The 16,249-nt window shown below is 43.8% G+C and overlaps 3 protein-coding genes across 4 annotated transcripts in view; 2 read left to right on the forward strand and 1 right to left on the reverse strand.

The window, feature by feature from the left end:
* LOC138629430 (inhibitory synaptic factor 2A) overlaps positions 1–15,125 on the reverse strand; it is a 29,906-nt gene extending 14,781 nt beyond the window's left edge. The window contains exons 1-2 of the mRNA XM_069713116.1: positions 14,689–15,125; positions 4,161–5,394 (exon numbers count right to left, since the gene is read on the reverse strand). Coding sequence (XP_069569217.1) covers positions 4,161–5,389 — 1,229 coding nt within the window. The 5' untranslated portion in view covers positions 5,390–5,394; positions 14,689–15,125. The remainder of the gene's footprint in view (positions 1–4,160; positions 5,395–14,688) is intronic.
* Positions 1–16,249, forward strand: part of dock1 (dedicator of cytokinesis 1) — a 173,354-nt gene that overhangs the window by 89,286 nt on the left and 67,819 nt on the right. The gene's annotated exons all lie outside the window — the stretch shown is intronic.
* entpd1 (ectonucleoside triphosphate diphosphohydrolase 1) overlaps positions 15,218–16,249 on the forward strand; it is a 185,760-nt gene continuing 184,728 nt past the window's right edge. Inside the window, exon 1 of the mRNA XM_069713115.1 lies at positions 15,218–15,251. The gene's annotated coding sequence lies outside the window, so the exon portion shown is untranslated. The remainder of the gene's footprint in view (positions 15,252–16,249) is intronic.

Here is a 16,249-nt window from a genome sequence, read left to right on the forward strand (position 1 = left end):
GTTTTTTTTTTTTTTTTTTTTTAACTCTGGCTGAACTGAGTCTGTCGAGTCAGTTTTTCTTAAATGAACACCGCAGTAAACGTCACTGGATCCAACTTCTCGTTTAAGTTAATGTGCTAACTGCAGCAGAGACATTTTTCACTTCTCTCACTAGTACTCTCATCACGCTGCCCATAGGGGTGCGGCACCAATGGAAATTAAACCGCTATCATAAATTTTACCCTCCTTATCTCCTGCACAGCTTTCTGTGCGGTATGCTCTGACAGGTATATTAGAAGTGTTGATATCAATATTGTTATTTAAGGCTGTAGCAGAATGAGGTAATGGTGTCCAAGAAGGGGGATGAGTGCAGTGCGGTGTTACTGGAAGTTTACTTAAAGTTTGCCCCTTGGATTAATTGTAATTAATGGGGTGGCCAGTGGAGGTGGGTTGACAGTCCAGTAAAGCGGGAGAAGGCCACAGCCACATTCACTTTCCACCAGATGAGCCAATCAATAAGCAGCCGTTGGGTTCGCACGGGGAACAGGATTGTGTCCTTTGAACGCCTCCCCTCTATTCTCCCTTGTTGTCACCCTCGTGCTGTCAAGGTCTCTTTCTCCCTCAATCTCTCATCCTTCCCCACCCCTCTCTCATACTGAGTTGATAAGAGAAAATAAGAGAGCAGAGCTCATTTCGGCAGACCTCCCTGGGGAGAGTGAAGCCAAAAGTGCCATTAACAGTATATTTACACAGCCTCTTCCCTTTTTTGTGCGACTATGGTGAGCTCTCACAAAGGTCAGAGTGCTCGGGAGTCCGGAGGAATAAAAGCACGCACACATACGCAATGCTAATAGACAGGTTAGCAACAAGTCACCGTGAGTGTGATTAATTGGGCCCGGCCTGCCAACACTCTGATGATACAGCATTATTTCCAAGCTTTGTGCTGTTGGGTGGAACCATTGATGTACTCTATTACTGCATCTCACCCTTCACACTCTTGCACTGCATGCTCCGGGCAAAGCTGTACTGTGTATGTGTATGTACACATGGTCCAAGTCAATGTGCTCTAAAATCCCTTTTCAACTTTTCTTCTTTAATAGTCTCAGTTCTTCTTGAAAAACAAAGTAGAAGAAGTTGTTTTAGGTGTCTGGAAGTCCCATTCATTTTTGCATAGATAATGTTGGGTGACTGGTATTTGGGGCACGGAACCGGACATACAGGGAGCATTCTAGTCATGGCCGGAGCACTTGGAGTCACGACACAAGGGCATTACTTTGATTTAATTCAAGTTTGGGGTTGTTATAGGCACAATCTCTGGAAAAAATAATTTTAAAGTACCTTCTACAGTCTATGTACAAATAGAAATAGTATTTTGCTTAGAAACATCCAATCACAGGGCCTAAACTTCTGATTCAGCAGTTAAAATTAGTTCACTTTTGGACTTTGGATAATTTTAGATGAAACTATGATGTGTTGTTTTGGTCTCAGTTGCAACAACAACAGAGGATTCTGCATTTGCAACAGCTTTGATTTGCACAGTTGACTGGTTTCTTCACCATAAAAATTTAACTGTGGCTCATTGTTTCTATGTTTAGGGATAAAAAGGATATAATTTAAAAACTTTGAAATTACAATTTGCACTTTCGTCAGGGACCAGTGGTTCCCTCCACTTTGCAGCAGTATTCGTCTTCTCGTTCATTCTCTTCTTTCACTCCACACACTCATTATCCTCCTGCTAAGGTCACACAGATCAGGAGAATGGCGGAGAAATTAAAGTAAAGATTCTCAGTATCAGCACGACAACCAGTCTGTCGTTGAAATGGCTTTTTGATCTTGGCTGTCAATGAAGTATTATCCTCCCTTTTATTATATATGTGTGGGTTTTTTATAATGGAAGATTGTTTGTTACAGCCATGGAATTTCTATTTATTTCTGAGTAGCATACCCTGAGCATTGCATTTTCTTCAATGAAAAATGAATGTCAAGCAGCATAAGCAGCATAAGCAGTTATACGTCATATGTAATTGCACTCACAATTCACCTGTAGCCTATGGGCACTTCTACTTTATGTGTCGGTGACATTTATTTTAGGGGAATATGGAGTTAATGTAGTGTGAATAAAGAGTCATTAGACATTTTTTTCTTGGCTCGCTAAAACATGCAAATCTGCAAATATGTACAGGAGAAAGGTGACAGTGCTTGTACAGAGGCTCTCTTGGCCTTGGATGGATTACAAGGGGCTTACACTGCTCACTGACCTTAACTAAATATAGGTATTTGTAATTAATGAATGGAAACACAATGCGTTTGTTTCTTTATGCGGGTGAACAGATGGTGCCATTAAACAGTAGTTACTAATTTTCATTAAAAAAAAAAAAAAAGCCTGTCCTCTCCTCCGCTCCCTCTACCCCCTCCCTTACCCTCCCTTCCCACCTGCCACTTTGCACACATCTGATAAGCCAGATGTGCTTGGCAACGCATTGAAGACGGCTCCCCGCGCCACACTGCATGTCTGCTTTCTTTTTCTTCTCGCAGCACACTTTTATGAGTTTGGTGATAAGCAGATTAAGGTGGCCTCGTGCAAGATTGGAGGAGGATAATTGCCTTTTTAGGTGTTGTAAACTCAGACTTCTGTAAGATCCGTTCCTCGCTCAAGCCCTCTTGAATAGGAGTCTAACCATCTCATTCAGTCAAGTTGATACTGTGAACATTGCTTTCATACAGTCGCAGTATTTGTGGTCGCTCCGTGGCTATAAACTTGATAGTTGAGTGTAATCCCCGCAGGTTTGGGATTTGGTCATTGCAAAGAGTTTCTCACTTTCATACTTCAAAACAAGGCCGGCCAAGAAAACCCCCCAAAAATAAACAGATAGAGATGTGAGTGCCAAGCCCCAGCAATTCGCTCAACAAATTGGCCATTTTGTTTGTCCTCATCCTTTTGGATAGACAATCCTCTATTTCAGTGGCCTTGATGCTATCTGCTGCCTTTTTGTATAAACTCAGTATCCATTGGACAGTAAATAGCTTTTTCACAGGCCATGACTTTTCCGAAAGCCTTGGACTTACTAGATAAACAATATAGCGTGACTGGATAAGGCCAATTGTTAAATGTTGAGTTCAGTATTTTGCTTAAGCAATAAAAGACCTTCAGCAGTGCCACTCCCTAGTTTGATACCCTCCTCAGGATGATATTTATAATTCTCATATTCAAACATATTTAAAATATGACTTTTAACATTCTTATTGATTCTAAAGGAAAAATGTTGGCTGATCCAGGCTGCATTACCACTGATATTGATTGACGGACATGCTCTTGTTTTACTGTCCTAATTAGTTTAATTCTAAAATAGTGAGGAGATTCTGCTGTTTCCTGTGAATAAAGGCCTCGTGCATACAGGCAAGGTTTCATACAACAGGACATCAAACCACTTGGGCCAATTGAGTGAGACGATATGTCTATTAGTAGGATCTGCAGCAGCTCCACCATATCTGGAGGGAACCCACCCTGCAGAGCACATCCAGGTGAAAGCCAGGTTGAAAGCCACAATCATCCCAGCTATGATGTTTTCTGATCTTTTTTCTGACACTTTTGTGGTGGTTCAGTCAAAGCTCTGCTGAGCAGCTGTCACACATACAAGATCGTACCTTGAATCTAGAAATGATGTGACGCATGAAGGCGGTGTTTCTCCTGTTCATTCAGAATCATGAATCGTGAACTCCTGGCCCTTTTTTTCAGTTAGGATTTATGATATGATTTTTTGTTTTTTTTTTTTTTGTCAACATAGGCGTGACATCAGTTTAAAGTACAAAGGCGCCAACTCGCGTCATACTATTTGGCAGAGCAGGTTTCAACCCTGACGTGACCAACCAATAGTTGTTGTTTTATTTTCTTATGTATATCATTGTCGTTACAAAATCATGTTTCCACAGTGAATTCAGTCATGGCTGGCTGCTGACTCGTTTTTTTGTGCTACATCAGTCTCTGACCTCATGGTACTTTGCATAAAAATGTTTGTTTTGAGTTCGATTAAGTTAATTTTACAGATTGTAAATTTGGGAAAAACTTGAAATGAGTTTAAATATTGGAATCTGTGCCAGGGGAGGAAAAAAAAAAAAAAAAAAATAAAATCCAATCAATGCACTCTTAGTGAAAAGTAGAGGCTTCATGTGAGATGTCTTACCCTTCTCTGTGGGCCTCTCCCTTTTCCAATTCCTGGATGACCCCCAGCAGCACCTTGATGGTCTCCTGACTGGAGCTGATGAGATTTTCCATGGCCTGGAGCTGTGCTTTAACATCCCCGTCCTGATTCATAGGCACTATTTGCTTACAGGCTTCCTGTGTTTGGTCAGATGGCGCCGCGTCAGCCTCACCACCTATGCAGGGTGACAGAGGCTCCTCCATGCCCCGTATAGGCCGGGCGGATAACTGTCCGCTGTGGCACTGTGCCTGCGTTGTACAGCCTCCGCTGGATCGTGGTAGCGTCTCACTCGATAGCCCGTTGAGCTGCAGACCTTTCTTCCGCTTGCTCCGCACAGATGGACTGTCCAGGCACTCCACCTGTGTGAGGGAGTTCCAGGCGATGGGGCCCGTAACCTTGGAGGCCCTCTCCGGCAGGGTTCGGGACGAGCCCTCCTCCAGGTTGAGCAGCTGCCTCTTGACTGAGCGGTCCGTGTCGGCCTCCCTGTGTTGTAATCCTGTTCTGGCTTTGGACGGGATACTGCAGAGCTGGTACTCAGCCTGTGCTCCGACTCCGCTTCCTCTCGGTGTGTCTGCAAGGCGCTCTGTGTCTGCAGTGCAACTGAGCAGCAGAGCGTCAGAGCACAGGCCATCAGGTGCAGTGTGCTTCTCCACTGTGGCAATGCACTCATTAGTATGGAGCAGAGCCCTGGTCCTCAGGACTCCGCTACCCCCACAGGCTCCCACCTCCTCCTCATCTAAACCCCGCTCGGCTGCCTTCGACTGCTTCACCTCCATGACAAAACCGTTGTTCTGACCTTTATAAGTTTCCACGGCTGCCACGTGTTTGAAGGTGTGGCCTTTTTTGCGCTCAAAGGGGAAAGTCTGATACCGTTTCTTCAGGTCGGGGGACGTCTGGACACCTGTGCTCCTCGTGACGTTTGGAATGGATCTGCGGGCCGGGACAGTCATGTACTTGCGATACGCCACTTTGTACGACATCGGCTTGCCACCTTTTCCCGCCGCCTGCAGCTCCGCCTCCCTTTGCTCGTTCTGCGCCTCGCAGATGTCCTTGAAACGCACTTGCAAGGCCTTGTTCCTCTTCCTCACCTGTCGGCTGGCTTCCAGGGAATACTTCACCTCCAGCGCCAGCGAGGTGGAGGGCAGGGGCGCTGCGTCCGAGTCAGACTCTGAGTTGGTGAGCATGCATTTGCCACCCTCCTTGCTCACCATGTTTCCTAAGAGGCATGAAGAAAGAAGCTGTGTTAATCATCAGTAATGAGTGGCTTAGACAGAGCCATGCCTGACGGCTATGTCCCATTCAACTAAACACACATGCTCTCTAAGCTTAGGGACAAGCGAGGAAACAGTAATTATTTAGGGAATATGATCAAAGTGCTTCTATTAGACGCCTGTGCATGACAAAAACATAGCAAACACTGATTTTAAAAGAACTGATTGGAAAAAGTCAGTGATGTTTGATATAATTCCCTCACATTAGAGACTAAAGGTGTGGTTTATATCTTGGAAGTACATTAATCCTTCAAAGAAAAAACCCTTTCATGTCTTTTTTCTATTGCCAGATTTCTTGGTTTTTTTTGTGCTTGCCAGTTGTTGAGTGTTTATTTACTGAAACACTGCTTGGTTTATGGCGTTAGCATTCCCTCAGAATAATTATAGGAGATTTCCATGATGCCTTTAATCTTCTCTCTGAAAGCAATAACTCCATTTTCAACATAATTTTCATTCTTTTATTGCTGCCAGTTAAAGCCTCTTTCATCATCAGATCCTCCTCATCCTCTCTCACTTTCTAAATTGATGAGGGTTTGTGTCTCTGTATTTTGCAGTGGTTATGAGGCACTGCACTTGCAGTAACAGTGTAACCATGCTTTCACACACGCAAACGTACTTTGTTAATACTACTGAGGTCAGCAGTTTATTTCCACGGTTCATTAGACTCAGCATGATTCTTCAGTGTCTGACCTTTCCCTCTCACAGTTAAGAATAAAAATAGGATTTTGGGGCCCTCGTGGCATATTTGTACTCCCCCAACATGATGCCTCTTCATCTTCCCTTTTCTAAATGAACAGAGAAATGCTGAGAACAAAATGGGGATGATCCCTGCAAACAGACAAACTTTTGTCAGAGAACTGTACAACAACCCCCTAAGGAGGAACGAGCGGTAGATAATAAATTATCTCTCTCCACTACTGCAGGTACGGTCGTGGCATCGTGACTCTGCAGTGTGCCTCCGAGCCTCCGACAGAAATATAATTCCCCTTCTGCCTGCCTGCAGATTTACAATAAGTAAACACTCCACACCCTCGTGTAGATGCTGCATCAGATAGGACAATTATCCTCCTCAGCTTAACCGCCATGACGGCTCTCTGTCAACAGAGAATGACTTCCTGCATCAAACCTGTCTGTTTTCCTACCTGGCAGCGATGTAAGGGGTATTTTTCCTCCCTGTCTTATCCATCAGGACCATCTATCACACTGCTTCTGTATTATTGAATTAAAGCACGCTGGGTCTCTTCTGGGAGACAGATATCCACCTATCTTTAACTCACTTATTTAACATCAAACACAAGAGGCTTGTCTACAGACATTAAGCAGTACCATCTGTAAACATGGCAATTTTACATTTTGGCATAATTGTTCAGTCATTTTCAATCTTCCTCCTCCTCCTCCTCCGTGCAAGAGCTCAAAAATTGGAGAGCTGTTTGTCTCCACACTGAGCATGACAAATCAAGACAGTGCCATGATGTCTTCCCTCGGTACATAATACCTACCTTTCAGACTTTGCCAAATGCCAATTATCTCGTGGCCACTGAGATTCTTGCCCTGTAATGTTTGAACGGACATTTTAAATAAAGACCCCAAAAAAATCCCTGATGTTCGAAACTGAAAAAGCCATGAAAGACAGATGAGCCCAGCAACTTTGCAGATTGACGATCCTTCCATGAAGCCAGTCAAACATTGCCAGACTGAGAGCAGCACAGCGTGCCCATACAGATAGGTTAGAGATGGCAGCTGTCTGCTGTGCAGCCAGATGTTTGTTTGATTCTCAGCAGACAGGTAATTACTAACGTGACCAAATGACCAGGGAACACTGTAATCTTTAAAACCCCAACACAGAACTAGAATTAGGAAAACACAAGAGACACTAATACCCACAGAATCAAGGGTGTGTGGGCACTTCCAATACTGTACAGGAATTGTTATTGTCATTATTATTATTATAAGTAATTAAGGAAGTGAGAGTCATTAATCGAACCTGTCACAGACTTTGTCTTCATCGCAGTAAAGTTGTATTTTTAGGGACATTTTAGTTTGTAACAGATGTGAAATCGTAGACAAAAGAGAATGGAAACTCTATAAACATGAAAAGTGTCCTCTGATTGGCCCCCACTACGTGACGTCTGGTTGTGTTTTGGCAAGTGTTGATTCTGTGTTTTTTTCTCTGTACTGCATGTAGTCCCCAATCCCACAGCCAAACAGCACTACTCCCATTCAAATGAATGGCAGGATTAACGTTTTTCTTGCATCACCAGATTTGGTGTGAATAGAACTGTAATCAGTGTAGTTACACACACAGAAAAAGGTCAGGAGGATTTCTTTTAAAAGCACATTGTGTAGTTATCAGTGGAAACACAAAGAAACAGTGTTTCCATAAAGATCTCCATTGTGTAGTAAGTGTAAAATTGCTTAATAACTCCTGACCCCCTTGGCATTACTGTAGGTTGATTAAGCTGTGAAAGTGGAGGGATTTACGAGAATGCAAAGTGGGACAGTCAGAGCCGCGTATAGCACAATCCAATACATTCATTTTCCAATTATTACCCCGGCTGTCCGGCATTTGAAGCCATTCAGTCAAAGAAAGTCTGTGTTGTTTTTTTTTGTCTTCCCCTTTCTGCTGGCTGTTTGACCATGTTACAATTATTCCCAGACAATTTTCTCCAGCATGGCTGTTCTCTCCTGGTCCATCACTGTCCTCACCGTGTTTGTTCAAAGTTGACAGCACAAACATCAACACTGTTTACTCATTGCTTTCTATTCTTCTTTCCCTATTCACAGGCTTCTCAGTGCATACAGTTTATAGTAACTGTATCATACCCTGGTTTTAATTTGATCCTTTTCGACATGTCGGCACTGCCGGCTGAATGATCCATCCCTGGCTACACGTATCTTATTTGTTACCCAGTGGGTTTAGACCAGGGCCACTGTAGCAGCACTTGTATCTCACCTCTGGCTGGAACACCAGCCTCTGGCCGTCTTGCATAAACAGCATGATTCAGCACGCAAGGCTGGTACAATTGCTTCTTTTATAGGGTGGCTCTGGTCCTTTTTTTTAATTTTAGGGGCAAGTTAGTGAAGTGAACTGACCCACTATTTTTCCACACAGACCAAAAACAGACCTCACAGGGTCACATGCACATGGCAAAACACGTCGACATGTCCATGTCTGACCTGGTTTTAGCAGCACAGCTCATGGCCATCGTACTTGCACTATGGGTCACTATTTGGGTTATTTCTACGGATGAGAGCCTGTTGAGTACTTCATATTCTTGAGAACATTTTTTCTGTTAATTTAGACATTATTTGGAGTGCTGCAAGGACAATCCAGGTTACTGCAGTAATGCAATTGATTATTCTTTGATAGAAGTGCTTTTTATGCTTAGAGCACATGTTCCTTTAATGGGTGCCCCACACTGGCATTATTTTTAAATTACGTATGAGTCAGCAGTTTTGTGAATGGCAGTTGCCTCCTTAAAGTTTTGGCTGTCGATGGGGGAAAATCTTCAAAGGTGGAAAATGTCAGTGTCCTGATTCAGCCTGAGGACTGAATGTTTGCCGTAACTTCCAGCCCGATTAATTTAGTTTTATCGCTTCTGCTTCACCGAAGGGAAAATTCATTAATATAGTCAGGAAACCGGTGAATTGATTAAACACTGGAAATATGGCTCTACATGTCAATGAGCAACAGCAATGTAAACATATTTTCTTGTTTAAGCGGTGGGTGTCTGTTGGGCTTTTCCATTATCCTCTATTCTTCTTTTAAATTACTTAAACAGCTCAAATATATATTGAACATAAAAGGTGTAAATAATTTATTGGCAGGTTAGTACAAGTAGTACAACTCTACTCGTATGGCTACATACTACTCTAGGGCTTTTTAAGATATCGGCTTGTTAGTATGAATTGAGAAAATTATTGTATTTTGAACAAAAATTTGCCTCCATCTATGTAGCAGTGGCAGTTTGAGGTGTGCTGCTCATCTTGGTATGAACCTGTCTGCACAGAGATCATGACCTCAACCCCAGCCAACACTTTTGGGATGATCTGGATCTCCCATCTGCGAGGTGGGAGTGATCAACCTTTACTTATGCTCTTGTGGCTGAATGGGAGCACATTCCTGCAGCCTGGTTCCTGCATTTTGAGAAAAAGCCGTCCTAGAAGCATATAGATGCTATTATAGTACATATTAATACATAAATACCATTGTCTTTGGAATGAGATCTTCAATACTCCCATACTTTATGGGTGTAATGTTTGCCAATACTTTTGGCAATGTACTGCAATGCCCAAACTTTCCAATAATGGCTTTGTAGTAACAAATCACACATACATTTATGCCAGCAGTATTGTGTTTTTGAGTTAATGACAAAATGAACTTGAAGTCTGACCTTGTGCTGCATGATAAATAGAATAGCCACAGTTTTACATTATTACAGCGCAGAGCGGCCTTTAAGAAAGGAGTGAAAGTACCATCACAGGCGTTGGAAGTGCCAAACTCTACTGTCATCTACTCTCGTTATATTTTCCTCTTCCCTCCCATCATCCGTCAGCCTCTGCTCATAATTACACAGGGCATAGTAGTCTTTGATCTGTCTCTTAAGAGCTCGCTGATTATGCAGTAAAAAAAAGCTCTTGTTGGTAAGGTCATCCAACAGTGTGGGTTTTTATTTTATGTCTGCACCATGTGAGCCAGCCTTAGTGCACTCTCAGGGTGTGGTGTGAGGGTATATACAGTATGTAGCTGGATGAGCGACTGTACAAGTCAGTGTTGAGGGATAACATCAGTGCATTAGGCCGGCACCGAATGCAGCAAATCTTTTGTCAGTTAATGGTAGCTTAATGCCGCAGCGGAGCTCTGGAAATCACAGGATTTTAAGGGATTGTCTTTCAAGTGATTGTTGCTCAGCCATCACACACCACTGCTCTGTTGCTAAGTACCATTTTAAAAGTTTTTTTTCCACCCAGAATTTTCACCTTCATCATTTGCAGTAATGACTCAATGACACCAGTGACATGTTTTTTGTTTAGAGCATGAAATGTCCTCCATTATAAACAGAGGCAAAAGGCAGGATGTTTTCCCCTTTCAGTCCTGGTCACAAACACATCGAGATCTGACCGAAATGTCTCTCCATCAGATGAACACACTGGACCTTAGATTAAAACCAGATCTCCCCAAACTGGTCAACCAGGCCTTATGGATGATTCAAAATGATTTAGCTTTACTGTGAATATTTACATAATCGTATCATTTGTCTGAATGTCAACAGCCTGATACTGGAACAGAATGAATCCAGATTTGCTGTTAATCCGCAGCAATCTCTACCATATGCACAGCTGTTACTGAAAATCCACGTGTGCGAGACATATGCTTCATACATTTAAATTTTCCTCGTATTTTTTTTTTTATTGCTTTCGGTTGTTGATTTCAAAATAAAAATGTGTTTGAGAGCCGCTGCATGAGGTACATCTAAACAGCCTCTACATGGAGCCTTGGAACGTGTCTTGTGCAAGTCATTAGGTATTTTTTTCTACCCCTACTGTGTATGTTACTAAGAATTACTGCCATGGAATACCGTAGCTATACTGTACGCCGGCCTACTGCTATATTTATGGGGCGCTCTTGTTATCCTTGGAATGTAGCCTGCAGACATTGTAGCTTTATTATATTTTTACTCACTTTGTCCCTGCTGAATTTTTCTTGTTTTGCTTTGTTATTTCTTCACTCGCTGTAGACAGTTGGCTCTCTGTGATACACTTGCACCCAGGTGGGCTCTTGGGATCTTAATGAATTCTCAGGAAGCCTGTCAGTACGTCACTGAACATACAGGCAACTGTAGATGGAGATCAGACCTGAGTAGCGGATGTATGCTGCAGAGGCTGCCTGCTCTAATCAAGATGCATCAGATCACTCTTCCTTTTTTTCCCCCTGCTCTTTGTGTCTCCACAGAACATTATATCTCTCCCTTCTGTTCACTTTTTTTTTTTTTTTTGTTCTCCTCGTCTTCTCTTTGTCTTCCCCTTTGTTGCCTTCTATACATGTCTTTCTGTCTTTCTCTTTGCCTTCTAGACACGCTGAGGTTTCAAAGCTGATGGGTAACTAGAGAACTCCCCTGCTGCTTTCGCATTCCTCATAGTCATCCCTAGCAGAGGAAAAGAAAAAGACACTCGCACACACTCGCACACCAACACACACCACCAGGATGGAATAGACGAGAATAAAGAGATGCATGACGGAAGAGTGTAGAGTTGTTACCGTGCTTGGATGGAATAGAATCGAATGTGCAGTAAAATAGACCGAGGTAGAGATGAAAAGGGAACTTGAAGCTTTGGAGGAAAATCCATGAGTAAAAGACCAAAGAAGAAAGATGCCAAAAGTCATCCCGTCTTGTTGGCGAGATATATCATTTGGTCAGCTCAACTGAATCCCATGAAAGCAATAATATAGAGACAACCCCATGAAACTGTTACTGAATTTCAAGATTTTATGGAGAGAAGGTTTTAATACGATCAAATTATCCTAGTTGTTCATGCATTTGAACATGGATTTAGATTCTAGACTTTCAGCAACAAACTTAAAACTACTTGATGTGACTTCTGTACAGTTACTGTTTGCATAACACATAATTGATAAATCTCCATTCTTACCACAACATAACCCCCAAGATCTTTCCTGGATCCAACGGTGAGCACACAATTAATGGTACAAACTCGCATTAAGCCGTAGCAGCTTCGATGACAACTGAGCTCTGGCCTCCACCTGCTTAGATCAATAACTTGTGTCAGAAAATAGTCTCAGTGTTGTTTGTGAGAACATCAAGCCATGAGTAATTTGTGCTAAAACGATTAATTGATCGACGGACACGTCAAGCAAAACCAAAACATCTGCTTTTTCAACTTTCTGAAATGTCAGAATTTGTTTCGTTTTATGTAATTGGATATTGAATATCCAGATGTTGGGTCGTTTGTCAGAACAAACTGTCACCTTCGGGAAATTGTATTGGGCAATTTTCGCTACACCTATACTGCATTATAAACAAAACAGCAGCCCTAAAAGTAATAATACATAAATAAATACAATATTCTTTAGAAATATGCTTTTTCTCTAAAAACTCCCCAACTTCTGCTCCTCGGCCTCCGGGTCTATTGGAGCCCCAGCTGACTGGGCCCCTACAGCTAAGCAGTGGGAAACACATGCTTCACTCACCAACGCACACTGGCAAACAACAACCATGTGACATCAGGCGCAAAGTCTCTCCTTTTCTGTATGCAACAGGCGTCTGAAGTCAAACCCACCGTCGCCTCTTCAACAACAATGCACCTCAATTGCTTGGCATTGTTGTGGGGAAGAAGAAGAAGAAGAAGAAAAAAAAAAACCTGACTCTTAATGAATAACCCTATTAGCACATGAAAGGTAACATCTGGCTTGTTTCAAAAACAGTCATTCTTTCATAGGAGAGTAATTTGTTTTCTGGATGAATGAGTACCCCTCCCGGTGAGCAGGGCCGAGGGAGGCGAGCGCACACTTCACCGCTCGCTCCGAAACCCCTTTGCACTTTGGAGCGGGCCAACTCTCACCCCCTCGCATCCCCAACCCCCTGCCACTTCTCTGTTATGTGCGCACGGCATGCCTGTATGTTGTTGTAACTTTGTTCTATCTCGCCATGCCCATGTAGGTCTGTGTGTTCGTGCACAGAGGGAGGGCATGCACACACTGCTTTTCCTTTGGATGCGTGGGATTTTCCTCTTTCCCTCTCTCTGGAGCAGTGCGGGGTGAAGGGTTGCCTGATATCACCGATTCCTACAAAAATACAGATTAGCTGTGAGGCGTTAGGGCCGTCACACTCATCAGTCCTGGACTGCCCTGCCCAGTTCTCACCGAGGCAGCGTGAAGGTTAAAGTAAGACGAGCACCGACGGATGAAGGAGAACATGTCATCTCTTTTTTTTTTTTTGGGGCAACATCCTGCTTTCATCCCTCCCTTGTAATTTTATATAATTGTATTTACATTCCATGAATAACACTGTGACAGCAGTTCTGTACTTTTCCTGTCACTCTCAAGTGTCGGCACGTAAATACCCTTTAATTGTAAGAACATTTTTTTTTTGTATATCCTCTCCTGCCTTCTCTCTTTCCTCTTGCTCTATATCTCTTCCTCCTCCCTATCTATCTTCATCTGCCTCCTTCTGTCCTCCTATCAGCGTCTTTGTAAAGTGAAATAAAGCAGAGGCGAGATTGTATCAGAGAATTGATGTGAGCTGTGGTTGAAGGGGGGAGACTGCCAGCGATAGCAGGAGGTTTGTGGGGATGAGTGGGACTGACATGCGTTTTGTGTGGCAACTGAAGGACTGTTGAGATGTGAGGGAGGTTCTAGGCAGCCCGTAGTCTCCCTCTCACCCCTCTCCCCTCCCCCTCCTCCTCTCTCTCACCCACACACCCACACACCCATGCACCAATAATCTGTAAGGAGATGGTGACTTCACCCAGTCCATTAATCTAGATTAGTCTTCAGTTAAGGTCCTTCATCAGTTGCAGCCAACTGTTTGCTGCCCGGATCTCATTACCTATTCCTTTGCGCTGCAAACTACCTGCCTTCAACACACTGACGCCTTACATACATGGGACGACAGCTTCATGCAACATTGGTTTTCCTTCTGGTTTAGATATCATTGTGATTTATGTAACACTCACTCAGCTGCAAAAAAAAAAAAAAAAAAACTGAGAGGAAATGCAGCATCATGCGAGGTCCTTGTACGCAAGCACGATCCAGTCAGGTTAAATCTGGAATCACTTGGAAACAAAAAACTGACCTGTCAGATCAGATGAATATCAGCCAGCACTGGCACTGAGGTTGTTGGTTTTTTCTTCCCCTGGATGTTTGAACATATTCATGTTTAAAGTTTTCTAAAGTGACTAAATCATCTATCAAACTCGGCACATTCCACAACCACTGCCTAATATCTCCCGTCATCACTTCACAGCAGCAGACGCAGCTATGCATAAAATCAATCTGAGATTTACCTCCTTTCATCTGCCACACATATTTCATATTCGATCAGCTGACTGAAAGGGAAAATCTTCAGAAGGAATAGTCCTCGTGGCTCATCCAGGGCTCAGTTGCACTGAGCGGGGCAGATTACTTGGATTTCCCCTCTCCAGAGGTTATTTGAACTGACTTTCCCCGTGCATTTGCTGACTGAGAGGTGAAATAGAGGAGAAGAGGAAGCAACACTCACCTCAGACTGTGAATTACTGACGTACAGGATGTGATAGCCTAGATCCCCGGTTGTGCCCATGCGTGCCCGTCTTCCTTAGTGGATTAGAAGCGAGCTGGAAGAGGAAGCTATGCCATGGTAGAAGTTGAGAGGACAGGCAGGCGGAGCAGGAGCGGCGGCGGCGGCGGCAGTAGTTGGAGTAGTTGTTGCACATCGGCGTCCTCTGATCCAGTGGTGCGAGGTTCCTCTCAGCCCCAGACAGAGTCAACACTCCCCCCTTTCTCTTCACCTCCTCTCCACCCGCTCTCCTCTGTTCCCCCTCTTCTCCTTTTTCCGCGGGGCTGTCGGCTGGGGGCTCACACACGAGCAGGCACACATGCACACGCACACGCTGTGGCTGAACTCCGGACGCCTCAGCGACGGAGCCCACGCAGGCAGAATATCCCCATCGTGCCGCTGCAGCTCTGCTCTCTGGCTTTCTCCTCTTTTCTGTTTGTCTGTGTATAGAGAGAGAGAGAGAGAGACAGACAGAGAGCACTAGAGACAGAGAGGGAGAGAGAGAGGGAGAGAGAGAGGGAGATTAAGTGAGAGGGGGAGGGAGCATGAAAGAGACAGAGGGAGAGAGGGAGGAAGAGTGTGGTAGGAGGAGGAGGAGGTAAGGTTGCAGTGGATGAAAGTAGCGCTCTGGTTTTGGCTACATCTGGCACGTTTATGCGCCATCCCTTTATCTCATCATCAGATTAAGCAGTTCTGTCGCTGACCTCACTTCCATGGAGACCATATTGCACATCTTTGCCTCAGATCATCAAAGCTTTACTCCCTGGAGCCAGGAGCAAAATAATTCAACTCCAAACTTTGAGTGGATCTCGTTGACTTTTTTCACACAGCTCCGCAGCCTGGCGTGCGAGCGTGCGTCTCAAGAAAGACACCAACAGATGTGTTTCAGATTCGCCAGTTTGCACGCACACCTGTGTCCGTATTTATTCTTTGTGTTGCTTGGCATCTCCGTGGCGTGATTGCTCGCCATGTATTGTCTACCTTTTATTCACCCTCTAGCGTATCAATTTCCCCAAGTCCTCCCAGCATTTCTCTGTGTGAGAAGAAGGTGCCCCTCTCAAGAGCACATTTGCCTGATTTCCTCTCAGCTATTTGTCCATCTGCCATAGTCAGAAGTTAACACTGTTTGGGCAGGAGAAGAGCTGTTTTTCATCTGGGAGTGTGCATTTACCTCTGACCTAATTGGATTTGCGTCGCACTATTGTTGTATTTAATGAGCTAAATGAGGAGAGAGGGAAGTAACACACTCACTGAAACCCTGATCATGTAAAAGTGTAGCTGTGTATGCATGGATGGATGGATGGATGTTGTTGGAGCCAAAGTGAACCCTTATTCTCCAACAGGAAAAACCCAAGTTCTGCTTTAAGCCTCAGGTACCATGGTAATGAGCTGCAGCTCTCCAGACAGCAGCTGCTGTGTAGTGTGTGTGCACGATATTGTATGTGAACGTTTTCATATATATTATATTTACCAGTGCAGACGAGAAGCAGATAAACAATGCACAGTTTCCCGTAACACAAATGCT

The sequence above is a fragment of the Brachyistius frenatus genome, unplaced genomic scaffold, assembly GCF_029030835.1.
Source record: "Brachyistius frenatus isolate BFR_SWC_R1_liver_20210118 unplaced genomic scaffold, ASM2903083v1 Contig_115, whole genome shotgun sequence".
NCBI classification, from domain to species: Eukaryota; Metazoa; Chordata; class Actinopteri; family Embiotocidae; genus Brachyistius; species Brachyistius frenatus.